Raw genomic sequence first — 24,263 nt, forward strand, 5'->3', positions numbered from 1 at the left:
ATGGCCGACTTTTCTCACTGCGTGAGGAATTGTTCATTTTGAATGTATGTACGTAAGTAGTGAGAGAAGTTGCATATTGTATAGCATCCATAGAAAAACAATATTTTTTATACCAATTTTTTTTCTAAAGGTTCCATTTTCTATCGAAGGCTGGATATCAACATGGCAATTCTAATTTTCCATTGCTAAATAGTTGGTTAGAGCTCATCAGACTATACCAATCCATTAGATTTCGTAACCAGGAGGTTCGCCTTTTTCCTTTTTATCTTTTTATTTTGCCCTCTAGCAGACTATAACGAGGAACTCTTACTATGACCCATGACCGAAATAATCAAGCTTAGGTCTCTTAATTGTCTGTATAATTTCTTCCCTCTTATTAACCCTATCAAGGACTTCGATATTGCTAAACTTGTCTACCCTTGATACTCGTAGCATTCTTCGATAACACCAACGCACAAAAGCTTCCAATTTCTTAATCTCAAATTGGTCAGACCTCGGATCCGTAGAGCAAAGTTGTAAAAACGTAGCAGCGCAACAACCTTATCCTTAGGTCTCTACTAAATAAGTAATAGATGTTTCATTTTCACAAATTTTGCCCTTGATATTTCTCCATACAGCTTTTATGCCTGGTTGCACCAACAAATCTTAAGCTCCAGCTTAGCCCAGCTCAACTTATAGATATGGCCGCTTTAAGTCCCACTTACGTTGAACCATAATTTTTTATTCTTATCTAAGCAATCCATATTGTGACAAGCTGAAAAATTTATCTAAGACTCAATGGTGCCACACATACATGTTTCGTAAGCTGAGCTTAATGCACGTCTTAAGCGTAAGATCTGTTAGTGCAACCAGGCATAAATATCTTAATGTTTGTTCTGCATTTTGACTAACTAATGTTCCTAGATATTTTTGTATCTGTGCACTGTTTCTATCTGGTTTATTAACATGGAGTGTCTCGTGTTTTAAGTAGATGTTTTGTAATGACCATGAATTTTGTTTTCTTTAAGTTCATTTTAATACCATATATGGTAGGTACACTTTTCGTTCAGCCGTTTCAGTATGTCCTCTTATTAACCCTATCAAGGACTTCAATATTGCTAAACTTGTCTACCCTTGATACTCGTAGCATTATTCGATAACACCAAAGCTCAAAAGCTTCCAATTTCTTAATCTCTAATTGGTCAGGCCTCGGATCCGTAGAGCAAAGTTGTAAAAACAACACCCTTATCCTTATATAGGTCTCTACTAAATAAGTAATAGATGTTTCATTTTCACAAATTCTGTCCTTAATAGACCAAGAGGCAGCGCTGAAAAATCTATTTGAATTTACTAAAGCTAGATTTTTCACAGTTGATTACTGTGATTGTGTGTAGAGAAACATACTGCGGTCGGTCAAGCGAAACGTAGAACAGGGGTTACTGAGAGGGTATCAAAGTTGCTTTCCTACGAAGGTAATTATTTCCATTTACTAAGGCTGAAAATCAGTACACACATTCTAAATTAAATATAAATAAAAGTTATTATAGTCGGTCAGCTGTATGACGGGACAGAGCCGGTCGGTCTGCCCCAATAGTCGATTGAGGAAATGAAGCATTTTGGCTCGCAATTTTTTCGTCCAGCATGGATTTACTTGAAATTTTCACAGAAGGTAGGGAATAGTCCAAGGATCATTTTCTATATCATGACGATATTATACGCTAAAACCTTGGGAGTAGTTGCCACCCCATCTCGGCGGTGGGAATTTTTTATTACATTTTAACCATGTAATTCGATGGAAAAGGTGATTCTAAGAAAAACATGTTTTTACATTTTCTTCGTTAAACTAATATTTTTCGAGTTATTCGCGATTGAAAATAACAGTTTTTCGACGAAAAAATCGATTTTTTTAGAGGATTTTTTGAGAATACCTCGAAAAATATGCATTTAATAAAAAAACTGTAGATATCGAAATTGTATCTTTTAGTAACACAAATCAAATTCTTTTCCTATAATATCTTTAAGATCAATACAAACCGAGATACGGCATGTTAAAGGTTAGCTTTTTTCGTCAAATGCATAATTTGAAATATTCAAAGCCAAATAATGGGAAAAATTTGCATTTTTCGAGGAAAACTTAAATAATCTTTTTTCAAGTATACAATTAGACCTTTCAAAAAAAAATAATAAAACGTTTCTAGCTTGAAAATTAAGCGACTTACAAAAAAAATGTCGCTATATGCTTTTCTCTACGAAAAAATCAGCGAAAACAACCTCCTAACTACCTTCCTAATTCAAAATTGCTCTTCACCTTTCTGTAGTTCCTTTTATATTTATATTATCAATACACTCAAGGAGCGTGACCTATTTAAAATGCCTAATTTTGGAAAAATTGGAGTTTAAAGAAAAAGTGATTTTTTGCAATTTGGTATTTTTCACCTTTTACTTCAAAATATCTCCGAAAATACTGAAGATATGAAAAAAATTATAAACTACTAAATTGTAGCTTTTTAATGACTAAAATTACCCTGTGCATAGATTTTCATTACAGTGAATAGTTAGCCAGATATAGCGGTTTAAAACCTCTATTTACCAGCAAACACCCCCTTATTCGAGCCCTTTAAACCCGCCCCAATTAAAATCTAAGGCATCTTACGGAATTTAATTTACACAGTCTTATAGCTCTTTAAAAATCCTACAAAATCATTTTTGAGGAGTCTCATTACTGAGAGGGTATCAAAGTTGCTTTCCTACGAAGGTAATTAAATCCATTTACTAAGGCTGAAAATCAGTACACAGTGAGATATAATATTTTTCCAAAATTAGGCATTTTAAATAGGTCAAACTCCGTAAGTGTATTTATAATATAAATATAAAAGGAACTACAGAAAGGTGAAGACCAATTTTGAATTAGGAAGATAGTTAGGGGTGTTGTTTTCACTGATTTTTTCGTAGAGAAAAGCAGGTACCGACATTTTTTTGATTAAAGTCGCTTAATTTTCATGCTAGAAACTTTTTATTATTTTTTTTTGAAAGCTCTAATTGTATACTTGAAAAAATATTATTTAAGTTTTCTTCGAAAAATGCAAATTTTTCCCATTATTTGGCTTTGAATATTTCAAAGTATGCATTTGACGAAAAAAGCTAACCTTTAACATGCCGTATCTCGGTTTGTATTGGTCTTAAATATATTATTGGAAAAGAATTTGGTTTGTGTTACTAAAAGATACAATTTTGATATGTACCGGGTGTCCCAATAAGAATGGCTCTCGGCCATATCTCAGGAACCGTTTATAGTAGAGCTTTGAAATAAAAAATTTTATAACAAAAGTTGCCTCAGGAAAAGCCTGGAAATTATTTTCATAATTGTGGGACCACCGCTAGAGGGCGTAATTGAATATCAAGAATTAAAAAATCTAAATTTTATAAAATTTTCCTAATGAAGGGGCACTGGAAATCCGATCGTCGTATTCTTCATAAAATTCTACGCATATTATTTGATTTGACAAGTTTAGGTCTACCTTTGGAAATAAGAGGTGGGGGTGAGTGGGAACCTTGTTATGAAAAACTGGCTGTGAGTCCGGTTCTGCTTAATCAAATTTTGCAAACTTGGTCTTGTTGAAGACAGATCTTTTTCGTCAATGTAAAAGTTATGATTTCGAACCAACTTACTGAGTAATATGCCAGCTAGAAGGCGTTATTTAATTTTTTTCAGAAATCTAGTGTTCCTTGGAAAATATTAAATACAAACATGCATTTTTAATACCATATTACAAAATTAGACAAAATTAGCAACAAAATAGCGAAAACCGTATGTTAATACCTTTTTTCTATCTCGAGATATCTTACAAAACGTGTAAATTTAAAAACATAACTGTTACTGTCACCGGTAAACGAAATTCATTAAAAGTAGTGTGCTATGGAAACAACAAAGAAACATTTTCCAGCTGTCAACGTATATTAGGTATTTTCAACGCTTCTCATTTGTTTCGAGCCTCGTTCATATCTCGTATATTAATATTATACACGGATTATACGGCATATGACAGAGGCTTGAAACAAATGAGAAGCGTTGAAAAGCCCTATTACAAAGAAATAAAAACAACTATTTAGTGATGACATAAACGTCCAAATTTTTGCCCATCATTTTCGTTGCAAACATTTACTCTTTCAAGAGTAGATTGAACAGCAGTCTCAATTTCTGCTCTCGATATGCTTTGAATGGCGTTTAGTATTCTCTGGATAATGTATTCTAGAGTAGTGTATGATGGCAACAATTTGAATATTTAGGTCGTCACTAAGTAGTTCTTTTTGTTCTGTGTTATATTTAATTTTAATAGTATTGTTTCTCTTTATATTGTTGTTTTAATTAATTATATTTTTATCCGTTGACATCTGGAAAATGTTATTTTGTTTTTTCCACAGCACACTACTTTTCATTAACTTAGTTTACCGGTGATAGTAACAGTTATGTATAAAATTTACACGTTTCTCGAGATATCTTGAGATAGAAAAAAGATATCGACATGCGGTTTTCGCTATTCTATTGCTAATTTAATCTAATTTTATAAAGTATGATTAAAAATGCATACTTGTATTTAATATTTTCCAAAGAAAACTAGATTTCTGAAAAAAATTAAATAACGCCTCCCAGCTGGCTTATTACTTGTTAGGATGGTTCAAAATTATCACGCTTACACTGAAGAAAAAGATCTGTCTTCAACAAGACCCAGTTTTCAAAATTTGATTTAGCAGAACCGGACTTACAGCCATTTTTTCATAACAAGGTTCCCACTCACACCCACCTCTTATTTGCAAAGGTAGAGTTAAACTTGTTAAATCAAATATGCGCAGAATTTGATGAAGAATACAATAATCGGATTTCCAGTGCCCCTTCATTAGGAAAATTTTGTAAAATTGAGATTTTTTTATTTTTGATATTCAATTACGCGCTCTAGCGGTGGACCCACAATTATGAAAATAATTTCCAGGCTTTTCCTGAGGCAACTTTTGTTATAAAATTTTTTATTTCAAAGCTCTACTATAAACGGTTCCTGAGATATGGCCGAGAGCCATTCTTATTGGGACACCCGGTACAGTTTTTTTATTAAATGCATATTTTTCGAGGTATTCTCAAAAAACCCTCTAAAAAAGTCGATTTTTTCGTCGATAAACTGTTATTTTCAAGCGCGAATAACTGGAAAAATATTAGTTTTACGAAGAAAATGTAAAAAACATTTTTTTCTAAGAATCACTTACTCCATCGAATTACATAGTTAAAATGTAATAAAAATCCCACCCCCGAGATGGGGAGGCAACCACCCCCAAGGTTTTAGCGTATGATAGCGGCATGATATAGAAAATGATCCTTGGACTATTCTCTACCTTCTGTGAAAATGTCAAGTAAATCTATGTTGGACGAAAAAATTGCGAGCCAAAATGCTTCATTTCCTCAATCGACTATTGGGGCCGACCGACCGGCTCTGTCCCGTCATACAGCTGACCGACTATAATAACTTTTATTTATATTTAATTTAGAATGTGTGTACTGATTTTCAGCCTTAGTAAATGGAAATAATTACCTTCGTAGGAAAGCAACTTTGATACCCTCTCAGTAACCCCTGTTCTACGTTTCGCTTGACCGACCGCAGTATGTTTCTCGACACACTCACAGTAATCAACTGTGAGAAATCTAGCTTTAGTAAATTCAAACAGATTTTTCAGCGTTGCCTCTCCGTCTATGATCTCCATACAGCTTTTAATCTCTTATGCCTGGTTGCACCAACAGATATTAAGCTTAAGACGTACCTTAAGCTTAAATATAAATGTAAATCCTTATGCTGGTGCCACACTACACCGTTAACCCGGCATCCGACAGGTGGGGTGTAGTACACCCCAACAATGTTGAGGCGCCTAAAACATAAGGAAATTGTGCATGTAGTGGAACTAACGGCCAGATAGCTTTCTATTGTATATTCATCTGCATGCGATGACAAATAGTTTTTAGTGGTGTGTTTAGTTTCAGCAAGTACATTTGGATTGAAAGTGGTCACACCCCACGAGTCAGATTTTCTACTTTCTACAGAATTGTCTTTATTTTGTTTTACTCCTATAAATAAGTAAGTACAGTGGAACCCCGATAAGTCGGCCCCCGATAACCCGGACTTTCATCAGACAAAAATTTAACAAATAAACAATTTAACAATTTTATCAAATAAAAATGTATGTAGGCCAAATATTATTTGAGAGATAACCTGTCTGTATTCCTTTTCCTTTATTTATGCCAAACTGTCTTAGCATTGTTTAAAATAGACGTGACTATTTAAAAATTCCTTTTTAAAACAATGGGCTTAGTCTGTTCTTAAATAACAACATTGTTCCTTGTAACCGTATTGTGTGTAGTAGTCGTATTAATCACTTCCGTTCTGTAATCGTGCTTCAGATTGTGTTTGTGTGATTTTTGTCTACGTAATGGTAACAAAACGTAAAAATGTTGTAGTGACAATGGAAAAGAAACTAGAAACATTAGGTAGGATTGATAAAGGCGAATCTTTAAAATAAATTTATTGCAGCATCATAATATATTATGATACCATAGGTCTGGATCCCGCGTATGAAAAAAAAGTTGATTAATAGCAAGCCAAAAATTTGTTAATAGCTTAAGGGTGTCTAGTAGGATAAACTTTGATATATGGGAACACTGTAACAGGGGCAGTATTAATTGTGGAACAGGTCAAAAATTTGGAACGGTCAGAACACGAAAATGGCACATTTGTTTTGTCCGACAGAACAGACATAAACTCTCCGAACAGAGATTAAACTCTCATGCAAAAATCAGACTGCTATTTATCACCTGTCATAATTCCTGTCATTTGACATATTCTACATGTTCCACTCATTAAAACGCCAATTTGGTGATAAATAGCAGTCTGATTTTTGCATGACAGTTTAATCTCTGTTCGGAGAGTTTAGTCTGTTCTGTCGGACAAAATACATGTGCCGTTTTCGTGGTCTGACCGTTCCAAAGTTTTAACCTGTTCCACAGTTAAAACTTCCCCTGTTCCAGTGTCCCCTATGTGTCCCATATATTAATGTTTGTCCGACTAGACACCCTTAAGCTAATAACAAATTTTCAGCTTGCTATTTATCAACTTTTTTTTCGTACGCTGGATCCAGACCTACCATATTATGGTGTCGGTACATCTCTACAGTATGACTGAGTTTTTTACCAAGAAATGAACAAAACTCTACACTCTATACAACTATACGTAATTTAGATGTGTACTGTGCATATGTATTTCATGTTTTTGTAATTATAATGGAGGTTATTTATTAATTTTTACTATATTCTCCGGCTAACCCGGATTTTCGATAACCCGGATCGGCCGCGGTCCCGATTAATCCGAGTTATCGAGGTTCCACTGTATAGGTAAGCGAATAATACTTATTACATATTTTAACATATGTTTTTATTAGTCTAAGCTAAAATGAATTACGAACGAGAATATGCACGCCTTCAGGCCTTATGGGATGAAGCAGACAATGACGAATGTATTGACAAGAGTGATTCGAAAGTAAGTGAAGAAATATAATACAATGTTAGTGTAAATAGTGACTATCCTGACCAGCTTCAAGATGTTGATGTTCCACATATCACAGAAAACTAAACGGAAATATATTTTTTGAGATTCTTTAACTCTTTTAATTGCTGGGGTTTGTCACACCCCACCTGTCTGTTAGTGGCAAAAAAGTTCACCTGTCGGATGCCGGGTTAATTATCACATTATTTGACATATTTCTAATGCAAATAATGCGATAATTAATGGTATTAGATGCTGGTGTGGCCTCAGTATTAAAGTATAAGCAGAGCTTAGCTAAGCTGAAGCTTAAGATCTGTTGGTGCAACCAGGCATTAATGTTTGATCTGCGTTTTGACTAACTAATGTTCCTACATATTTTTGTATCTGTCTATTGTTTCTATCTGGTTTATATTAACATGGAGTGTCTCGTGTTTTAAGTAGGTAGATGTTTTGTAATGACCATGAATTTTGTTTTCTAAGTTCATTTTAATACCATATGGTAGGTACACCGTTCGTTCAGCCGTTCCGGTACGCTTGTCAGACTTTGTAGAGTTGAAGTCAATATGACAATGTCATCATCATATCTTATTAAGGATTTCACCATTTATGATCATCCCATCCTTATAATCTCCTAAAGCTTTTTGGAAGAGTGCATAGCTACATAAACAGCAGTGGTGACAATACACAGCCCTGTCTTACACCCAAAGAATTTTTATTTCTTCCGACATTTGATCATCAATAACTTTTATTTTGACCTTCTGGTTCCAGTAGAGGTTTGAAATTATTCTGATGTCGCGGCTGTCAATGTTTTTCAGTAATATATTACTTAGTTTACCGTGTTGGACCTTGTCAAATGCTTTTTCTAAATCAATAAAGCATGTGTGTACTGTCTTGGTCTTAATACCATATACATCAATCAACGATACCATGTAATACCTACTACATTTTGCCTTTCTTTTCTACATCGAAAGTTTTTGCCATGCAAATATTATTATTGGATGTGCTAAAATTGAACTGGCAGGACACATTGGAAGAATGGAAGAGAACAGTTGGAAGAAGCTAATTGTTGAATGGAGACCAAGAACAAATAAGAGAAGTAGAGACAGACCTCAAACCAGATGGCCAGAAGCTGACTGGCTGTCACGAATTGATGCAAAAATAACGAACAGAAATGAATGGACGCACCTATGAAGGCCGGATACATATGCGAGCCGAACTGTTTGCGAACGCTATATTCGTATAATTTGTACGGCGGAACGAACCGCTTGCGAGCTGTTCGTTCGTCGCTCGTCACGAACCACAGCCTGTCGGTTTTTGGCCCACATAGGATATTCGCAGTTCAATTTGGGCGGCGCGACGTACGTTTGGCTCACATGTTTTGGTTTATTTCCTATAATACGAATGATGATGTGCAAAGATCCGGAATATAACATTATAAGTGTATATGTATAGTCCGTCCGCTATAACTTTTCCCATGCGGTACGATTCATTTTCAATCAAATTAAGTCAAAACAGAAAGTGAAACGTACGCCGATGTGTGTAGTATACAGTAGACAAAATGTATATACACATCGACGTTCGTTTCAATTTATGTTCTGACTTAATTTGATTGAAAATGAATCGTACCGCATGGGAAAAGTTATAGCGGACGGACTATATGTATATTTAATTATGTAGGTATATTACGGTATACCACAAGGTTACTGCAAACATTAAATAGGATTTTAGCCCAGTAAATGAACGGAAAATTCGGCGATACCGTGTAATTTTCAGGGGCAACTTCGAATTGCATGAAAATTTGGATTTAGGTTCTTACCCTCCACTTCAAAGTTGAAATTGTGCCGATGGTTGCTTTTCCTTAGGGGGTGACAGTCACCCCTTCTCGGGGGTGAAAAAACATACGTTTAAGATAAGACCGGAAATGGATAAATTGAATGATTTTAAGCAACTTTTGTTCTATAGAGTTTTTTACGTAAGTCAATACTTTTCGAGGTTTTGCCATTGAAAATGTTGATTTTTCGACAAAAAACTACGTTTTCAGACGGTTCTTCGCAAATAATTCGAAAAGTAAATACTTTATCGAAAAAAATATTCTTATCAAAAGTGTAGCTTATAAAAAACAAAAAAAAATTGGTGCATCAGTAAAGTCTATCAATTAAATAAAAACAAAGTTGTAGCTCATGAAAAATACGTTCTTATTCGTCTAATTCCAAATCGAATATTTCAAGATGAAATCACCGAAAAATTAAGCACTTTTCGGGAAAAGCATGTTTAAACTTTTTTAAAGTGTTTATAAAGAGCTTTGTTTTAATTGTTAACAAAAGTTTTAGCATTAAAAATAAGCGAGTTACGCTCAAAATAAAGTTGGCCCTCTTTTTTTTGTAAAAAATCATGAAAATCTCGCCGTGTTTAGCTCTCCTAATAAAATTAATCGCTACCGCTTTACAAACAATTTACTTACCTATCTATTTTTTATATGATCTGTCAGTCTCACCGGTTTAAAGTGTTTATTTTTGAAAGGGTTATAATTGAGAAAGCTTGAATGGGTCTAATCACGAGTGTATGCAAATTTTGAACAGCCATATCTTAACCAATGTTTGTTTTACGGAGAAACAAAATAAACTAGCATATTTATAATAGCAAAACCTATATTTTTTTACTCTTTAAGATTTTTCTTATCACTAATACTTTTTAAGTTATTTTAAAAAAATGAAATTTTTCAAACATTTTTAGAAATTTTTTTTTACTATAAAACCAAATGTTTTTAAAAATAAGCACTTCAAACCAATTAAACTTACAGATCATATAAACAATACACATACAGTTAAAATAGATGGTAAAGCCAAACGATTAATTTCATTTAGGGTGCTAAATAGAGGGAGGTTTTCACGATTTTTTTTACCAAAAAAAGGGGCCAACTTTTTTTTCAGTGTAACTCGTTTATTTTTGATGCTGTAAACTTTAGTAACAAACAAATAATAAGCTTTTTTCGATACTTAAAAAATGTTAATAAGTTTTTCCCGAAAAACGCTTCTTTCTTCGGTGATTTCGCGTTGAATTATTCGATTTGGAATTAGACGAATAAGAACGTATTTTTCATGAGCTACAACTTTGCTTCTACTTAATTTGTAGACTTTACTGGTACACCATTTTTTTCGTTTTTTATAGGCTACACTTTTGCTAGAAATATTTTTTCCGATAAAATATTTACTTTTTGAGTTATTTGGGAAAAACGGTCTGAAAACGTAGTTTTTTTGTCGAAAAATCAACATTTTAAATCGCGAATAACTCGAAAAGTATTAACTTACGTAAAAAACTTTATAAAACAAAAGGTGCTTAAAATAAGTCAATTTATCCATTTCCGGCCTAATTTTAAACACGCGTTTTTCACCCCCCGAGAAGGGGTAAATGTCACCCCCCAAGTAAAAGCAACCAACGGCACAAATTCAACTTTGAAGTGGAGGGTAAGTAGAATCTAAATCCAAATTTTCATGCAATTCGGAGTTGCCCCTGGAAATTACACTCCAAAACGGTCATTTATTGGGCTATTTCGGGCACGTGCAAAAACATTATCTCAAGCGGTAAGAAGTATTCACTTCAAAATAAGATAGTTCGCATATACACGTCTATGGGCTCCGTGGGGATACACAAAACCAACGAAACTATGCCAGCGCCTGTAGCGGAGAAATATGACAACTGTAGCGAATAATGATTGAATAATAATTTTTTTCAATATATATTTCGCTTACCTTAGTATTGTCGTTTTGATTTTTATTATTTATATTTATATTTTCATACTGACTTTCTTTCCTTCTCCGATCTGGTGGTATATTCCTATCGTCATCTATTTCCATTTTGTGTTCACAAAAGTAATAGTTCAATAGACCCAGCTAATGTTAAAATCTGGTAATAATAATCCACACTGCCTTATTGCTTTCGATGTACACTTAATTAATATTAACACATGCAAGGCAGTCCATAAATAAATCAGAAACAAATATTATGACTGATGAATTAATAATTTTACTTTAATTTTTAAAATATCTTTTATTTAAAAATTAATTTCCAAATTAAACAGACACAGTTTTCCCATTAGGTAAAAAATAGTTCTACTACAATGTCGTGTTTTGACGTTTATTTGTGTCACCCGAAATTAATAATTGTCAATTTTGACGTTAATGCCCCTTAATGCTAACAACTATATTGTCATTGAGAGTAATATAATACAATGTACGTATTTATGTATCTAAATATATACAATGTATGTTCCCTATGTCCAGCTGAACGATGTACGCACTGTATATCAAAAATGGTAAATAAAAATATTACATTAACGTCAAATAATGGTCAAATACCTATGTCATATGTGTATCATATGTTTAACGTCAAATTGTGTTCGCCAAAAATTTCAGGCAACTACGCTAGGTGTCGCGTCAGTCATACACAGAGCGAATATTCGTTGTTATGTACCTACCTCAGAGATATGTCAAGAATAGATCTGGCTAGGGATATGCTAAACAATGCATCGGGGTGTAACGTCGATATCAAGTACGGTGGTCTAGCTATCTTTGTCTGTCGTGCGAGTGTGAGCGTATCTACCAAGAGCTGGGTAATGGAACGACATAGGAACGACAGTTACACAGAGGCGGCAGCCATCATATGGTAGAGAGAGAAAGCTAAGCGCCAGTAGAGAGAGATAGATAGACCACCGACCCGAACTGCTCCGCGTTACGCTATTTTTCGGAGTTGGTCAAACCTATGTGTATAAGATCTTTGACTTACCTGCGTATTTCAGACAAATTAAATGAGAATCTTCTTGGCAATGTTGCCGATCATCACGGAAGCGGCCGTGAAAGGTAGTATTAGGCAGGTACTTGTAGATGATTATTGCTGTTAACTGCTGTGGAATACTAAAGGAGGATTTATTTTTTATTTATGATAATTCACAGAATGGCATAGCCGCTTGCAATATACAACCATACCGATTCTAATGTTTGAAACACAGTGTAGTTGAATTTACCTACTAGAATCTAAGGTTTTTGCAATTATCCCACTACAATATTCCATTGGTGAATAATAAATAGACATTTCCATGTTCCTTAATATTGTATTTATAAAAAATTCAATAAATAACCTAAATATAATTAATAAAAGTTTTACGTTATTTCGTTGATGAATTGTACATTATTATCGAATTTGTAGTTCCCATGGCCTATCTATATTTGTTAGAGTTCTCTCTTCGGCCATTATCAGACATTTAGCTATTCGTCATCTCGAGCCATTCTGCGCAGTTTTTTAATATTTGATAATAATTGAGGTTCTGTGATCAACGCTCTCGATAGAGAATCGAACAATAAATTTTCTTGAAAAAATGGTTCAAACGGCATATCTTCAAAAGAAAAAACATGAACGTGCCCATTAACATCACCTACAACAACAAAATCAATGTTAGTTTTAATAATAAAGGTGCATACTAAAAACTGTAGAAACTTTTAGTGCAATCACTGAAGGTTTTTACCTCCGATTTAGTTGAACCTCCATAGATTTTCATGAAAATTTGTGAGTAGTTAGTAGTTAGAAGATACCTCAAGAAACAAAAGTGATATTGTGCCAACTTGCGATTTTACCCTGGGGGTGGATTTAACTGGAACTGGGCAGGGCACATAGCTAGAATGTCGGATAATAGATGGGCACAGCGAATAATACACTGGAGACCAAGACAAGAAGCATATCGGAGTAAAGGTCGTCCGCCAACAAGATGTTCTGATGACATAAAACGGATCGACAAAAATTGGATGCAAACAGCACAAAATATTAATACATGGAAAATACTGAGGGAGGATAAAGCAGTGAATAGATCCGGGTTGAATAATGATGGAGATGCTTTCGATTGAATCTTATTTCTAACGATAATCAAAATAGACTATCCACAGAGAACGGCAGTTCTCACCAGTGGCGCACAACACCCCTACAAGCGACACTATATATACACGAAATTTTCGATTTTCTAAACCTGACTGGATTGAAAATTGAGCCAAATCCCATCTTAAAGTTTAGGAAAAGACTCGTCCATCCATATGTTACATCTCCATTTTGGTCCAAGGGTGCGGATTTTACGGCCCTTCCCATTTAAAGCCTGTTTTTCGTTCTCGTCCCCAAAACTCCCAAAAATTTCAAAAATTTAAGCCCTACTTTGCGGCTTCTGATAGCATAGATCATTACCTTTCCAACGCATGTTTAATTTTGAAAATCGGTTATACCATTCAAAAATTATCGAGCTCAGAAATATGTCTCAATTTTTATTTAAAAAATGGAAAATGTTTGTGGATATGTATGTATGTATGTATGTATGTGTGTGGAAAAGTTAAACCGATCTGAATTTTTTTTTCTGTGTTTCAAGAGGGGGTGAGGGCCGATTCAGAACCGGTCTAATTTTTGACTTCTGACTACCCGTAAGTTAGCTAGAGGACTAGGTAAATACAAAATAGCATATTTTTTGGGCGTATATATCTTAGGTTCAAGGAAAGACATGAAAACCGCAAATACACCAAATCAATAAGGTTGAGTTAAGCTTTCAAATGGCGCCTAAGCGATCAAGCTGAGACATACGCAGTGCTCACCAGAGCCAAAAAACTAAAAAATTAAACTTTGAAAATTTTGGTTTTTCGACAATTACTCAAAATTTCAACCTACGAATCTCGCCATTAACTGAGCGTTTGTAGAAGGACTCAGGACGCGTGTAACGGTGTATACCTTATATCTGGGAAAATTCGAATTTTTAAGTTATAGGCTTCATAAGTATGATCAAATCTATTTCTTATGGGAAAAAACGGTTTTTCAAGCTCAATAATTCCTGTAATACGTTCAGTTATCATACTCGATCTTGGATGCATCAGATACTACTTGTCAATACGTTTCAAATTCATGTTTAGTGATCAACATCAGGTAAGCCGTTCAGAAGTTATAGAGCTCCAAAAGTATAATTAGTCCAGGAACTGAAATTTTTCACTTCGCAATTTTTACAGAATGGATCGATTTGCTTAAAAATTTGACAATAGGTAGTGGATAGTCCAAGGATCAAAATCTATATGATGTCGAAAGACGCTTTTACCATGGGGTGGTTGCCACCTCATCTCGAGGGTGGAATTTTTTTTTATATTTTGACCGCAAATGCTGGTAAAAATATTAATTATAAGCAAAAAATGTTCATTATACATTTTTTTAAAAAATTAATAGTTTTCGATTTATTAGTTATCGAAGCTGTTAGTTTTATATCGGAAAGATTACCAGATAACGGCAGTTCTCGCCAGTGGCGCAGAAATACACCCCCCTACACGCGACACTATTATATATACGAAATTTTCAATTTTCTAAATCTGACTGAATTTAAAATTTTGCCAACTCCCATCTTCAAGTTCAGAAAAAGACCCACCTATTCATATGTCAACCATCCATTTTGGTCCAAGGGTGTCGATTTTACGGCCTTTCCTATTTAGGGTCTGTTTTTCGTCCTGGTCCCCAAAACTCCCAAAAACTTCGAAAATTTAAGTCCGACTTTTGCGGCTTCTAACAGTACTGATCATTACCTTTCCAACGTATGTCTAATTTTGAACATTACCAGAGAACGGCAGTTCTCGCCAGTGGCGCACACCCACACCACCCTACACGCGATACTATATATACACAAAATTTTCGATTTTCTAAATCTGACTGAATTGAAAATTGGGCCAACTCCCATCTTAAAGTTCAGAAAAGACTCACCCATTTATATGTCAACCATCGATTTTGGTCCAAGGGTGTAGATTTTACGGCCCTTCATATTTAGGGCCTCTTTTTCGTTCTCGTCACCAAAACTCCCAAAAAGTTTAAAAATTGGTCCAACTTTTGCGGCTTCTAATAGAACTGATCATTACCTTTCCAACGCATGTCTAATTGTGAAAATCGGTTATACCATTCAAAAGTTATAGAGCTTAGAAATGTGACACAATTTTTATTTAAAAAAGGAAAAATGTTTGTGGCTATGTATGTATGTGTGTTTGAAAGTTAAACCGATTTGATATTTTTCTCTGTGTTTAAAGAGGGGGTCAGGGCCGATTTAGAATCGGTGTAGTTTGTTACTTTTGACCACCCATAAGCCAGCTATAGGACTTGGTAGGTACAAAACGGCATATTTTTTGGGGGTATATATATTCGGATCACGAAGAGGCAGGAGAACCGCAAATATATCAAATCAATAGTGTTGACTTAAGCTTTCAAATGGTGTCTAAGCCGTCAGGATCAGACATATACACGGCTCAGTATAGCCGAAAAACTGAAAAACTAAACTTTGAAAATTTTGGTTTTTCGACAATTACTCAACATTTCAACGTACGAATTGCGCCAATAACTTGCCTTTGTAGAAGGACTCAAGACGAATGTAACGATGTATACCTCATATCCGGGAAAATTCGAATTTTTAGGTTATAGGCTTCATAAATATGATAAAATCTATTTCCTGTGGGAAAAACGGTTTCGAAAGCTCAATAATTCCTGTAATAGCTTCAGTTATCATACTTGACCTTAGATCCATCAGATACTACTGGTTAATACGTTTCAAACTCATGTTTACTGATCAAAATCGGTTAAGCCGTTTAGAAGTTATTAAGATACAAAAGTATAATCCAATTAACAATTATTCCCCAAATGGTTTATGTAGTTGTAGTGGTTACGACGCTAAATTTGATCTGGCAACGGGCAATCCGACTTCATTTACCGGCCATCTTAATATATTTTTTTTTTCAATCTATTTCGAATAGAAAAAAATCTAGTGTACATTCGATGGACACTAGATCATTTGGGAGATAATGCAACAAAGGTGACAATTTATAAAGCTTGACGTGTAATAGAGGAACATTGCATGCAACTTCATACATTTAATTTATAAATACCTTTGAAAAACTCCTGATACAAGAATAAAAAACCGCTAAACGCCGTAAAAATGAGTGGCGCATAAAATATTCCAGCTACAAAAGATCTGATATGAATGTTACGTGGCGCGAAAATGGATTTTCATTTGATGCAAAACAAAATTTTAGTTTTATTTTAAAATATTTTTCCATAATATTTGCTAAATTTGAAGTAAACGCGCCACAAAAGAGTTTCAAAATTCAAACTGTATCAAAGTTACTCTTTTGTGGCGCGTTTACTTCAAATTTAGCAAATATTATGGAAAAATATTTTAAAATAAAACTAAAATTTTGTTTTGCATCAAATGAAAATCCATTTTCGCGCCACGTAACATTCATATCAGATCTTTTGTAGCTGGAATATTTTATGCGCCACTCATTTTTACGGCGTTTAGCGGTTTTTTATTCTTGTAGTATTTTTACTACAAAAGCGATATTACGTAGGCCAAAATTTTTGACATAAGAGAACTGTCAAAACATTAGAATGTGACTTTTCATTATTGCCATGTTTATTATAAACATAACAATAATGAAAAGTCACATTCTAATGTTTTGACAGTTCTCTTACGTCAAAAATTTTGACCTACGTAATATCGCTTTTGTAGTAAAAATACTATACTTGTCTAGTTCCAAGTGCATACTAATATTCGAGAAATAGCGCAGTTACTGAAGGTGGATTATTACCTCCGATCTCGTTGAACCTTCATCGATTTTCATGAAAAGTGGTGAGTGGTTATCGGATACCTCATGGAACAAAAGTGACATGGTACCAACTTGCGCTTTTCCCTAGCTATGTGCCCCTTCCCGTTTCCACTTAAGGGTCATAATTCTTTCTATGGCATGTTCCCTCCTGTTCTCCGTCTTATTTCCTTGTTCGTAATCCAATCCCTACGAGAAATGCCTAACATCGAGCATTCCATGGCTCTTTGTGTAACACAAACTTTATTTCTTATTTTCTTGGTTACTGTTAAAGTTTCTGCACCATATGTAAGTGCTGGCAACACGCACTGATCAAAGACTTTTCTTTTGAGATGCATAGGTAATTCTGACTTAAGGACATAGCTCAGCTTGCCGAATGCCACCCAAGTGAGCGGCGGCTTAGTTCGCACGTTTGATTATCTCTTCCTATGCGTTACACATAATGCGTATCTCATGCCCTAAGTACCGGGTGTCCCAATAAGAATGGCTCTCGGCCATATCTCAGGAACCGGTTATAGTACAGCTTTGAGAAAAATTTTTATAACAAAAGTTGTCTCGAGAAAAGTCTGGAAATTATTTTCATAATTGTGGATCCACCGCTAGAGGGCGTAGAATAGAATAGAAATATGCTTTATTGTCACTGAAAATTATACAACTTTATGGACAAAGCTTAACATAGAGTCACGAAAAAGATATACATAACAATAACAAATACAATTTTATAAAATTAGATAAATCGTCAATAAAAAAAATATAAACAAGTTAAAAAAGTGAAGTAAAAAAACAAAAACCAATATATTGCAAAATTACTATAAATTGCAAAATTGAACATACAACATAATATAATAAAACACAAACAAAGGAACTAATAAGTTTAAGCTGCTATATGTGACACCCAAAAATAGATAAATACACTTTAGTTACTTGTACATTACTGTGATTTCTTAGTTAGTCATTAAAAAACTCTTCTACTGAATAATATGGTCTTTTAGATAAATGAGCTTTTGTCATTTTACGGAACTTGAGAAAGGATGTTACAGATTTGAGTTGTAAAGGGAGATGGTTGTATAGTTTTTTTGCGGAATATAGTATAGATTTCTTTACTAACTCAGAAGACGGGATCGGTAAATAGACATCAAAAGTTGAATTTCTGGTGGAGTAGTCATGATGAGGCCTTGCTGGAAAGACATGCATGTGTTTACGAATTAAGCAAACAGTTTCTAAAATATACAAAGATGGAAGGGTTAAAATTTCGTGATCTTTAAAGTAACTTCTGCAATGGGTTGTTCTTCTGAGGCCAAACAGATATCTTATTGCTCTTTTTTGTAATTTGAAAATAACATCAAATTGGGCAGCTGTACTAGACCCCCAAAAAGGAAGACCATATCGAAGATGAGACTCGAATAAAGAAAAATATGTTATTTTAGAAGATGCTAAATTGAGTTCCTTCGAAACAGATCTTATGGCATAGCAGGCTGAGGCGAGTTTCTTACTTAACAAATCGATATGAAGGGACCATTTGAGGTTGCTCTCTAAAAGAATACCAAGAAATTTTACAGAATCAACGGTAGAGATCTGGCTGCTATTCACAAGCAGGGGTTGAAGAGCACCTTTATATGATAATGCTACCGTTTTATCCACGTTAAAGGAGAGTAAATTAGAGTCAGACCAGGTTTTTATCGTAAGAAGATCAGAAGTTATAATTGCATGAAGAGTTGCAATAGTTGAGTTGCTCCAAGTGATACTCGTATCATCAGCAAAAAGAAAAATTTTTCCATCGATTTTTAAATTAGTGATGTCATTTATAAAGATAAGGAAAAGTAGAGGACCCAATACTGAACCTTGTGGTACTCCACATACAATGTTTTTGAGACTAGAGTTAGTATCATTTGCTCTAACCAGTTGTTTCCTATTATCTAAGTAAGATTTGAACCAATTCAAAGAAATACCTCGAATTCCATAGAAATTAAGTTTTTTAATCAAAATGTTGTGATTTACACAATCAAAAGCTTTGGAATAGTTACAGAAAACAGTGGCAGTATAAAGATTATTGTTTAGTGCTTGGTAAACCTCGTGAAGTACAGAAAACATGGCATCAGTTGTACATTTATTAGTTAAGAAGCCGAACTGATTTTGTGATAAAATATTGTTATCAAAGAGAAAGGACATAAGTCGGGTTTTTATGAGCCTCTCAATAATTTTGGAGAGTACCGGTAGTAGGGCAATAGGTCTATAGTTGCAGGCATTAGATTTTTCGCCACCTTTATGAAGAGGAATAATAATGGCTGTCTTTAGGCACTCTGGAAATTTACCGTTTTCAAAGGAATCATTAACTAGTGACACGAGGAGTTCTAACACATTATCTGTGAGATTTGAGAAGATTTTTATGGATAGTCCATCAGTACTACAAGATGATTTGCTTTTGATACTATTGATCGTTTGGATCAATTCAGATTTATAGATTGGTCTTATAAAAAATGAATTCGAGACAATTTCTGAATTAGGGAGATAGGAAATGGGATCTTGTTGAGACTGAATAGTTGATGTTATATTTTTACTCACGTTAATGAAGTATTCGTTTAGATTTTCAGGGTTTGGAAGGGCAAATGTTTGAGCTGCGTGGGTTTTATTTCGAAGATCGTTTATTATGGACCAAGTTTCTTTTGCAACACTTTTGGAGCTTCCCAGACGATTTTGATAGTAGGCTTTTTTAGCTGATTTGATGAGCTTTAGGTATGTGACTCTGTAATTGGTGATATATTGAGTGACAGAGACGTTGGTAGTAAATTTCTTGATATAAAGTAGTGAACGCATATTTTTTGCTGATATGCGGATACCTTTGGTAGTCCAGGGTTTGCGACGTTTTGGCTTAATCGTAATTAAAGGAAATGCCTTATTGAAGATACAGACAAGCTTCCCAAAAAATCACTGAAATTATAGTCCACGTCCGTAGAAGGCAAATGCCAGTCAGAAGTTAAACATAAATTTTGGAATTTATGAAAATTCCGAGCGGAAAAAATCCTACCTAAACGTCGGGTTTTCGAGGAGGATTTGCTGAAGATGTTAAATTTCGTATATACTGCTTCATGATCCGATAGTTCCGCGTTAATAACTGTAGAGCAGACATCAAGAGGTGAGAAATCGGAGACAATATAATCAATTATGGTAGATGTAGTTTTTGTAATCCTTGTAGGAGAATTAACGTGCATTGAGAGACCATATGATTCAAATATGTTGACCAAGAACATTTGGGTAGCACAAGCAGCAGCATAATTTATGTTGAAGTCTCCGCATAGAATTTTTCGGCTTTTGTGAGGCAAGTCATCTAACAAATTTAGCAGGTTCTGAAAAAATAGTTCCACGGAAGAGTCAGGTGATCTATAGATGCAAATAATGTAAAGATTAAGATTTTTATTAAAAACTAAGGAAAATTCAAAGAAGGCTTCATTCAACAAAAAGTCATATTTTGTTATCAGAGAAAAATCATTGTTTGCAGAAAGAATTAGGGTGCCTCCATGAGCTGAGTTTGGACGATCGTACCTAGCAATTGTGGTATATTTCTCTACAAAAAAAGGCTCGTTGACTTCAAGCCAGTGTTCTGTAACAGCAACTATCTGGGGAAATCCTAATTCCTCTAGAAACAAAAATAATTCGTCAGTTTTATTTCTTATAGAACGAATATTAATCAGAACCATACTAAAGTTGTCATCACTAAAATTATTCGAGGTTTCTAGTTCCTCAGAACACGCCGTATTATTTAAAAATTTCGTGTTGGAGAGCTAGTGGAATAATAATTTCGGTGACATTCCCTTGATTTTTGCAGGTGAATAATTCTTTCCGAAGTGAGAAAAAACCTAAAAGCAGCAAGATCAGCGTCTACCTCATCTGCACCAATTCCATAAGCATCGTTGAATTCTAGAAGAATTTTTCTTAGATCTTCACTCTTAGTCGCAAGTCCTTCGGAAGCCAGAAACAGTTTAACACTTGTGTTGGTATACCCATCATAAATCAGTAAAAAATCTAAATTTTACAAAATTTTCCTAACGCCTCCCTAGCTGGCATATTACTCAGTAGGCTGGTTCGAAGTTATAACTCTTACATTGATGAAAAAGATCTGTTTTCAACAAGACCAATATTGCAAAATTTGATTTAGTAGAACCGGACTTACAGCCATTTTTTCATAACAAGGTTCCCACTCACCCCCACCTTTTATTTGCAAAGGTAGACTTAAACTTGTGAAATCAAATATGCGCAGAATTTTATGAAGAATACGATGATCGAATTTCCAGTGCCCCTTCATTAGGAAAATTATGTAAAATATAGATTTTTTAATTTTTGATATTCAATTACGCCCTCTAACGGTGGACCCACAATTATGAAAATAATTTCCAGGCTTTTCCCGAGGCAACTTTTTTTAATAAAAATTTGTTTCTAAAAGCTGCACTACAAACGGTTCCTGAGATATGGCCGAGAGCCATTCTTATTGGGACACCCGGTACTTATAAGAGGTGTTTTTTTCAATATGCATGCCATTTACTGAAATATTTTCGCTTAAGACAAGATTTGTCATGATTAGTGTTTTTGCATGGTTGATTTTTAATGCAACTTGTGGGGAGGCTAGGTATATTTTCTCCAGTTGCGATACTGCATCATCGATGCTGTCAGCAAAAAGAACAATATCGTCAGCGAACCTCAAATGACTAAGTATTTCTCCGTTGACATTAATAATTCCTTCTTCGCTCAGATTTGCGTTCTTAAACATATGCTCTAATAATGTTGTAAACAATTTTGGCGAAATTGTGTCTCCCTGTCACACTCTCCGTTTTATTTTAAATGCGTTGATCTTTTTATCTGCCAGTTTCACGCTTGCTGTAGCATTTTGATAGATGTATTTGATCATGTTTATATAGCGATGATACGGCACTCTGTCAAGGCTTTTAACATTTTTGATAACTAATTTTGTCGAAAGCTTTTTCATAGTCAACAAATATCAGAACTAATGTATTGTTATATTCAACACTCTTTTCTATTAAGTTCTTATCGGAAGTGTTATATATTTAGTAGTTAAGATCTAAGGCTACTAATATCTACCTTAGTTACTAATGTTTTTATGTTTCTAGATTAATATAATGTTGTCACTGTCATTAATTATAATTGAATAAATACTGTTAACATGTCCATTTCTTGTATATAATATTGGCGACGAGATTAGTAGAATGGACATTAAAAAGCTAAAAAAAGTACGAGCCTGTTTACGAGGCACTCTGACAAAAACTGAAAACTGTTTACATGAACGAGAAATCACAAACGAAGAAATTGAATCCAGATTACATACGTTAGACGAAACCATAAAGAAATTTCAAAATATACAATATGATATCGAACAAGAAACTGAAGACGCAGATATAGAACAAGAAACACAAGAAAGATTTGAATTTGAAGAAAAATATACAGTGATAAAGACCAAACTCCTAATTTTGCGAAAGAAAAATGGATCAAACGACCAAGATGTTTTATGTAGTAAGAAAATTCAAAACATAGACCATAAGATACAATTACCAAAAGTTAATTTTCAACCATTACAAGATGACTGTATTTTAAGAGGAACAAGGGTCGTAATACCACATAAATTTCGTAAATTTATTCCTAACGAACTGCACGCGGGACATATTGGTATATTAAAGATGAAACAACTAGCACGCAGTCATGTCTACTGGAAAAATATTGATAAAGATATTGAAGAAAAAGTGAAATCATGTAGATCATGCCGTTTAGAACAAAATGAACCAGCAAAGACACATTTACATCACTGGGAAGAGCCCACAGGTCCCTGGCAAAGAATCCATATTGACTTCGCTGGACCAATTTCTGGTTCTCAACTATTCATTGTGGTAGATGCATATACAAAATGGGTGGAAATTATATCTACAAAGGTAACAACTAGCTCGTGGTGTATACAAACGCTAAGACAAATATTTGCCACGTTCGGAAATCCATATGTGCTGGTATCTGACAACGGCCGACAATTTGTTTCAGCAGAATTTAACAAATTTCTATCCAATTGCGGTATCACCCATAGAACTATTGCTCCATATCACCCAGCAACGAACGGTCAAGCAGAACGATTTGTACAAACTATAAAAAGGACCCTGCGCAGCTTAGCGGGGGAGAGCAATAGCTTAACTGATAAACTATTTAAAGTACGAACACGTTTACGTCGTACACCAGGTGTTAACGGTTTCACCCCGTATGAGCTTATGTTCGGACGAGAAATTAGAACGGATCTTCATGCAATGTTAAGAAAACCTTGCAAACACACAACTTCCTTTCCATCAGACAGGCCTACACCTGGTAGGGAATTTGCCTTGGGAGACACGAGTTCAGGCTAGAAAGTACTGCAGTGATCAACGATGGGTATTTGGAAAGGTAATCAGACGCATAGGTTACTTACATTATGAAATACGAACAGATGATGGTCTACTTTGGAAACGTCACTTAGATCAGCTGCTGCCAGCACCTCTAGTCTTGTAGTTGGGAATTGGGGCGGAGGACTGTTATATATTTAGTAGTTAAGATCTAAGGCTACTAATATCTACCTTAGTTACTAATGTTTTTATGTTTCTAGATTAATATAATGTTGTCACTGTCATTAATTATAATTGAATAAATACTGTTAACATGTCCATTTCTTGTATATAATAGGAAGCATAAGTTATGCAAAATGGTCATTTTATTTCAGGCTTACCTACAACCAAACATCTTCCAGATTCAGTAAATTGAACAACTGTACATCTCTCGTTACATGGTAGACTCGTTATAGATTGGGGCTCGTACACTTTTCTTTGGAGATCCCAAACCTCAATGAACTGAGCACGAATGGTCACCAATATAGTCGAATGCGTCGGACTCCAGTCAAGTCCTTGAACAGTTTGCATGGCAGCAAACGAAAGAATTGGCTCTGCTATACCTACAAAAATTCTAAATTAGTTTAAAAAGTATAATGAATGGGATTTCAATTAGGAAAACGAGCGAATAAATTAAAAAGAAGTTAAAACAGCAACAA

General features: G+C 34.5%; 1 protein-coding gene across 3 annotated transcripts in view; it reads right to left on the bottom strand.

Moving 5' to 3' along the window:
* Positions 1-12,649: 12,649 nt before the first annotated feature.
* The window catches only part of LOC114335779 (dynein axonemal intermediate chain 4-like), a 58,350-nt gene continuing 46,736 nt past the window's right edge, over positions 12,650-24,263 (bottom strand). For all 3 annotated transcript variants that reach the window (XM_050642616.1, XM_050642615.1, XM_050642617.1), the window contains exons 7-8: positions 23,946-24,167; positions 12,650-12,984 (exon numbers count right to left, since the gene is read on the bottom strand). In XM_050642616.1, coding sequence (XP_050498573.1) covers positions 12,818-12,984; positions 23,946-24,167 — 389 coding nt within the window. In that variant the 3' untranslated portion in view covers positions 12,650-12,817. The remainder of the gene's footprint in view (positions 12,985-23,945; positions 24,168-24,263) is intronic.

The sequence above is a fragment of the Diabrotica virgifera genome, chromosome 2, assembly GCF_917563875.1.
Source record: "Diabrotica virgifera virgifera chromosome 2, PGI_DIABVI_V3a".
Taxonomy (NCBI): domain Eukaryota; kingdom Metazoa; phylum Arthropoda; class Insecta; order Coleoptera; family Chrysomelidae; genus Diabrotica; species Diabrotica virgifera.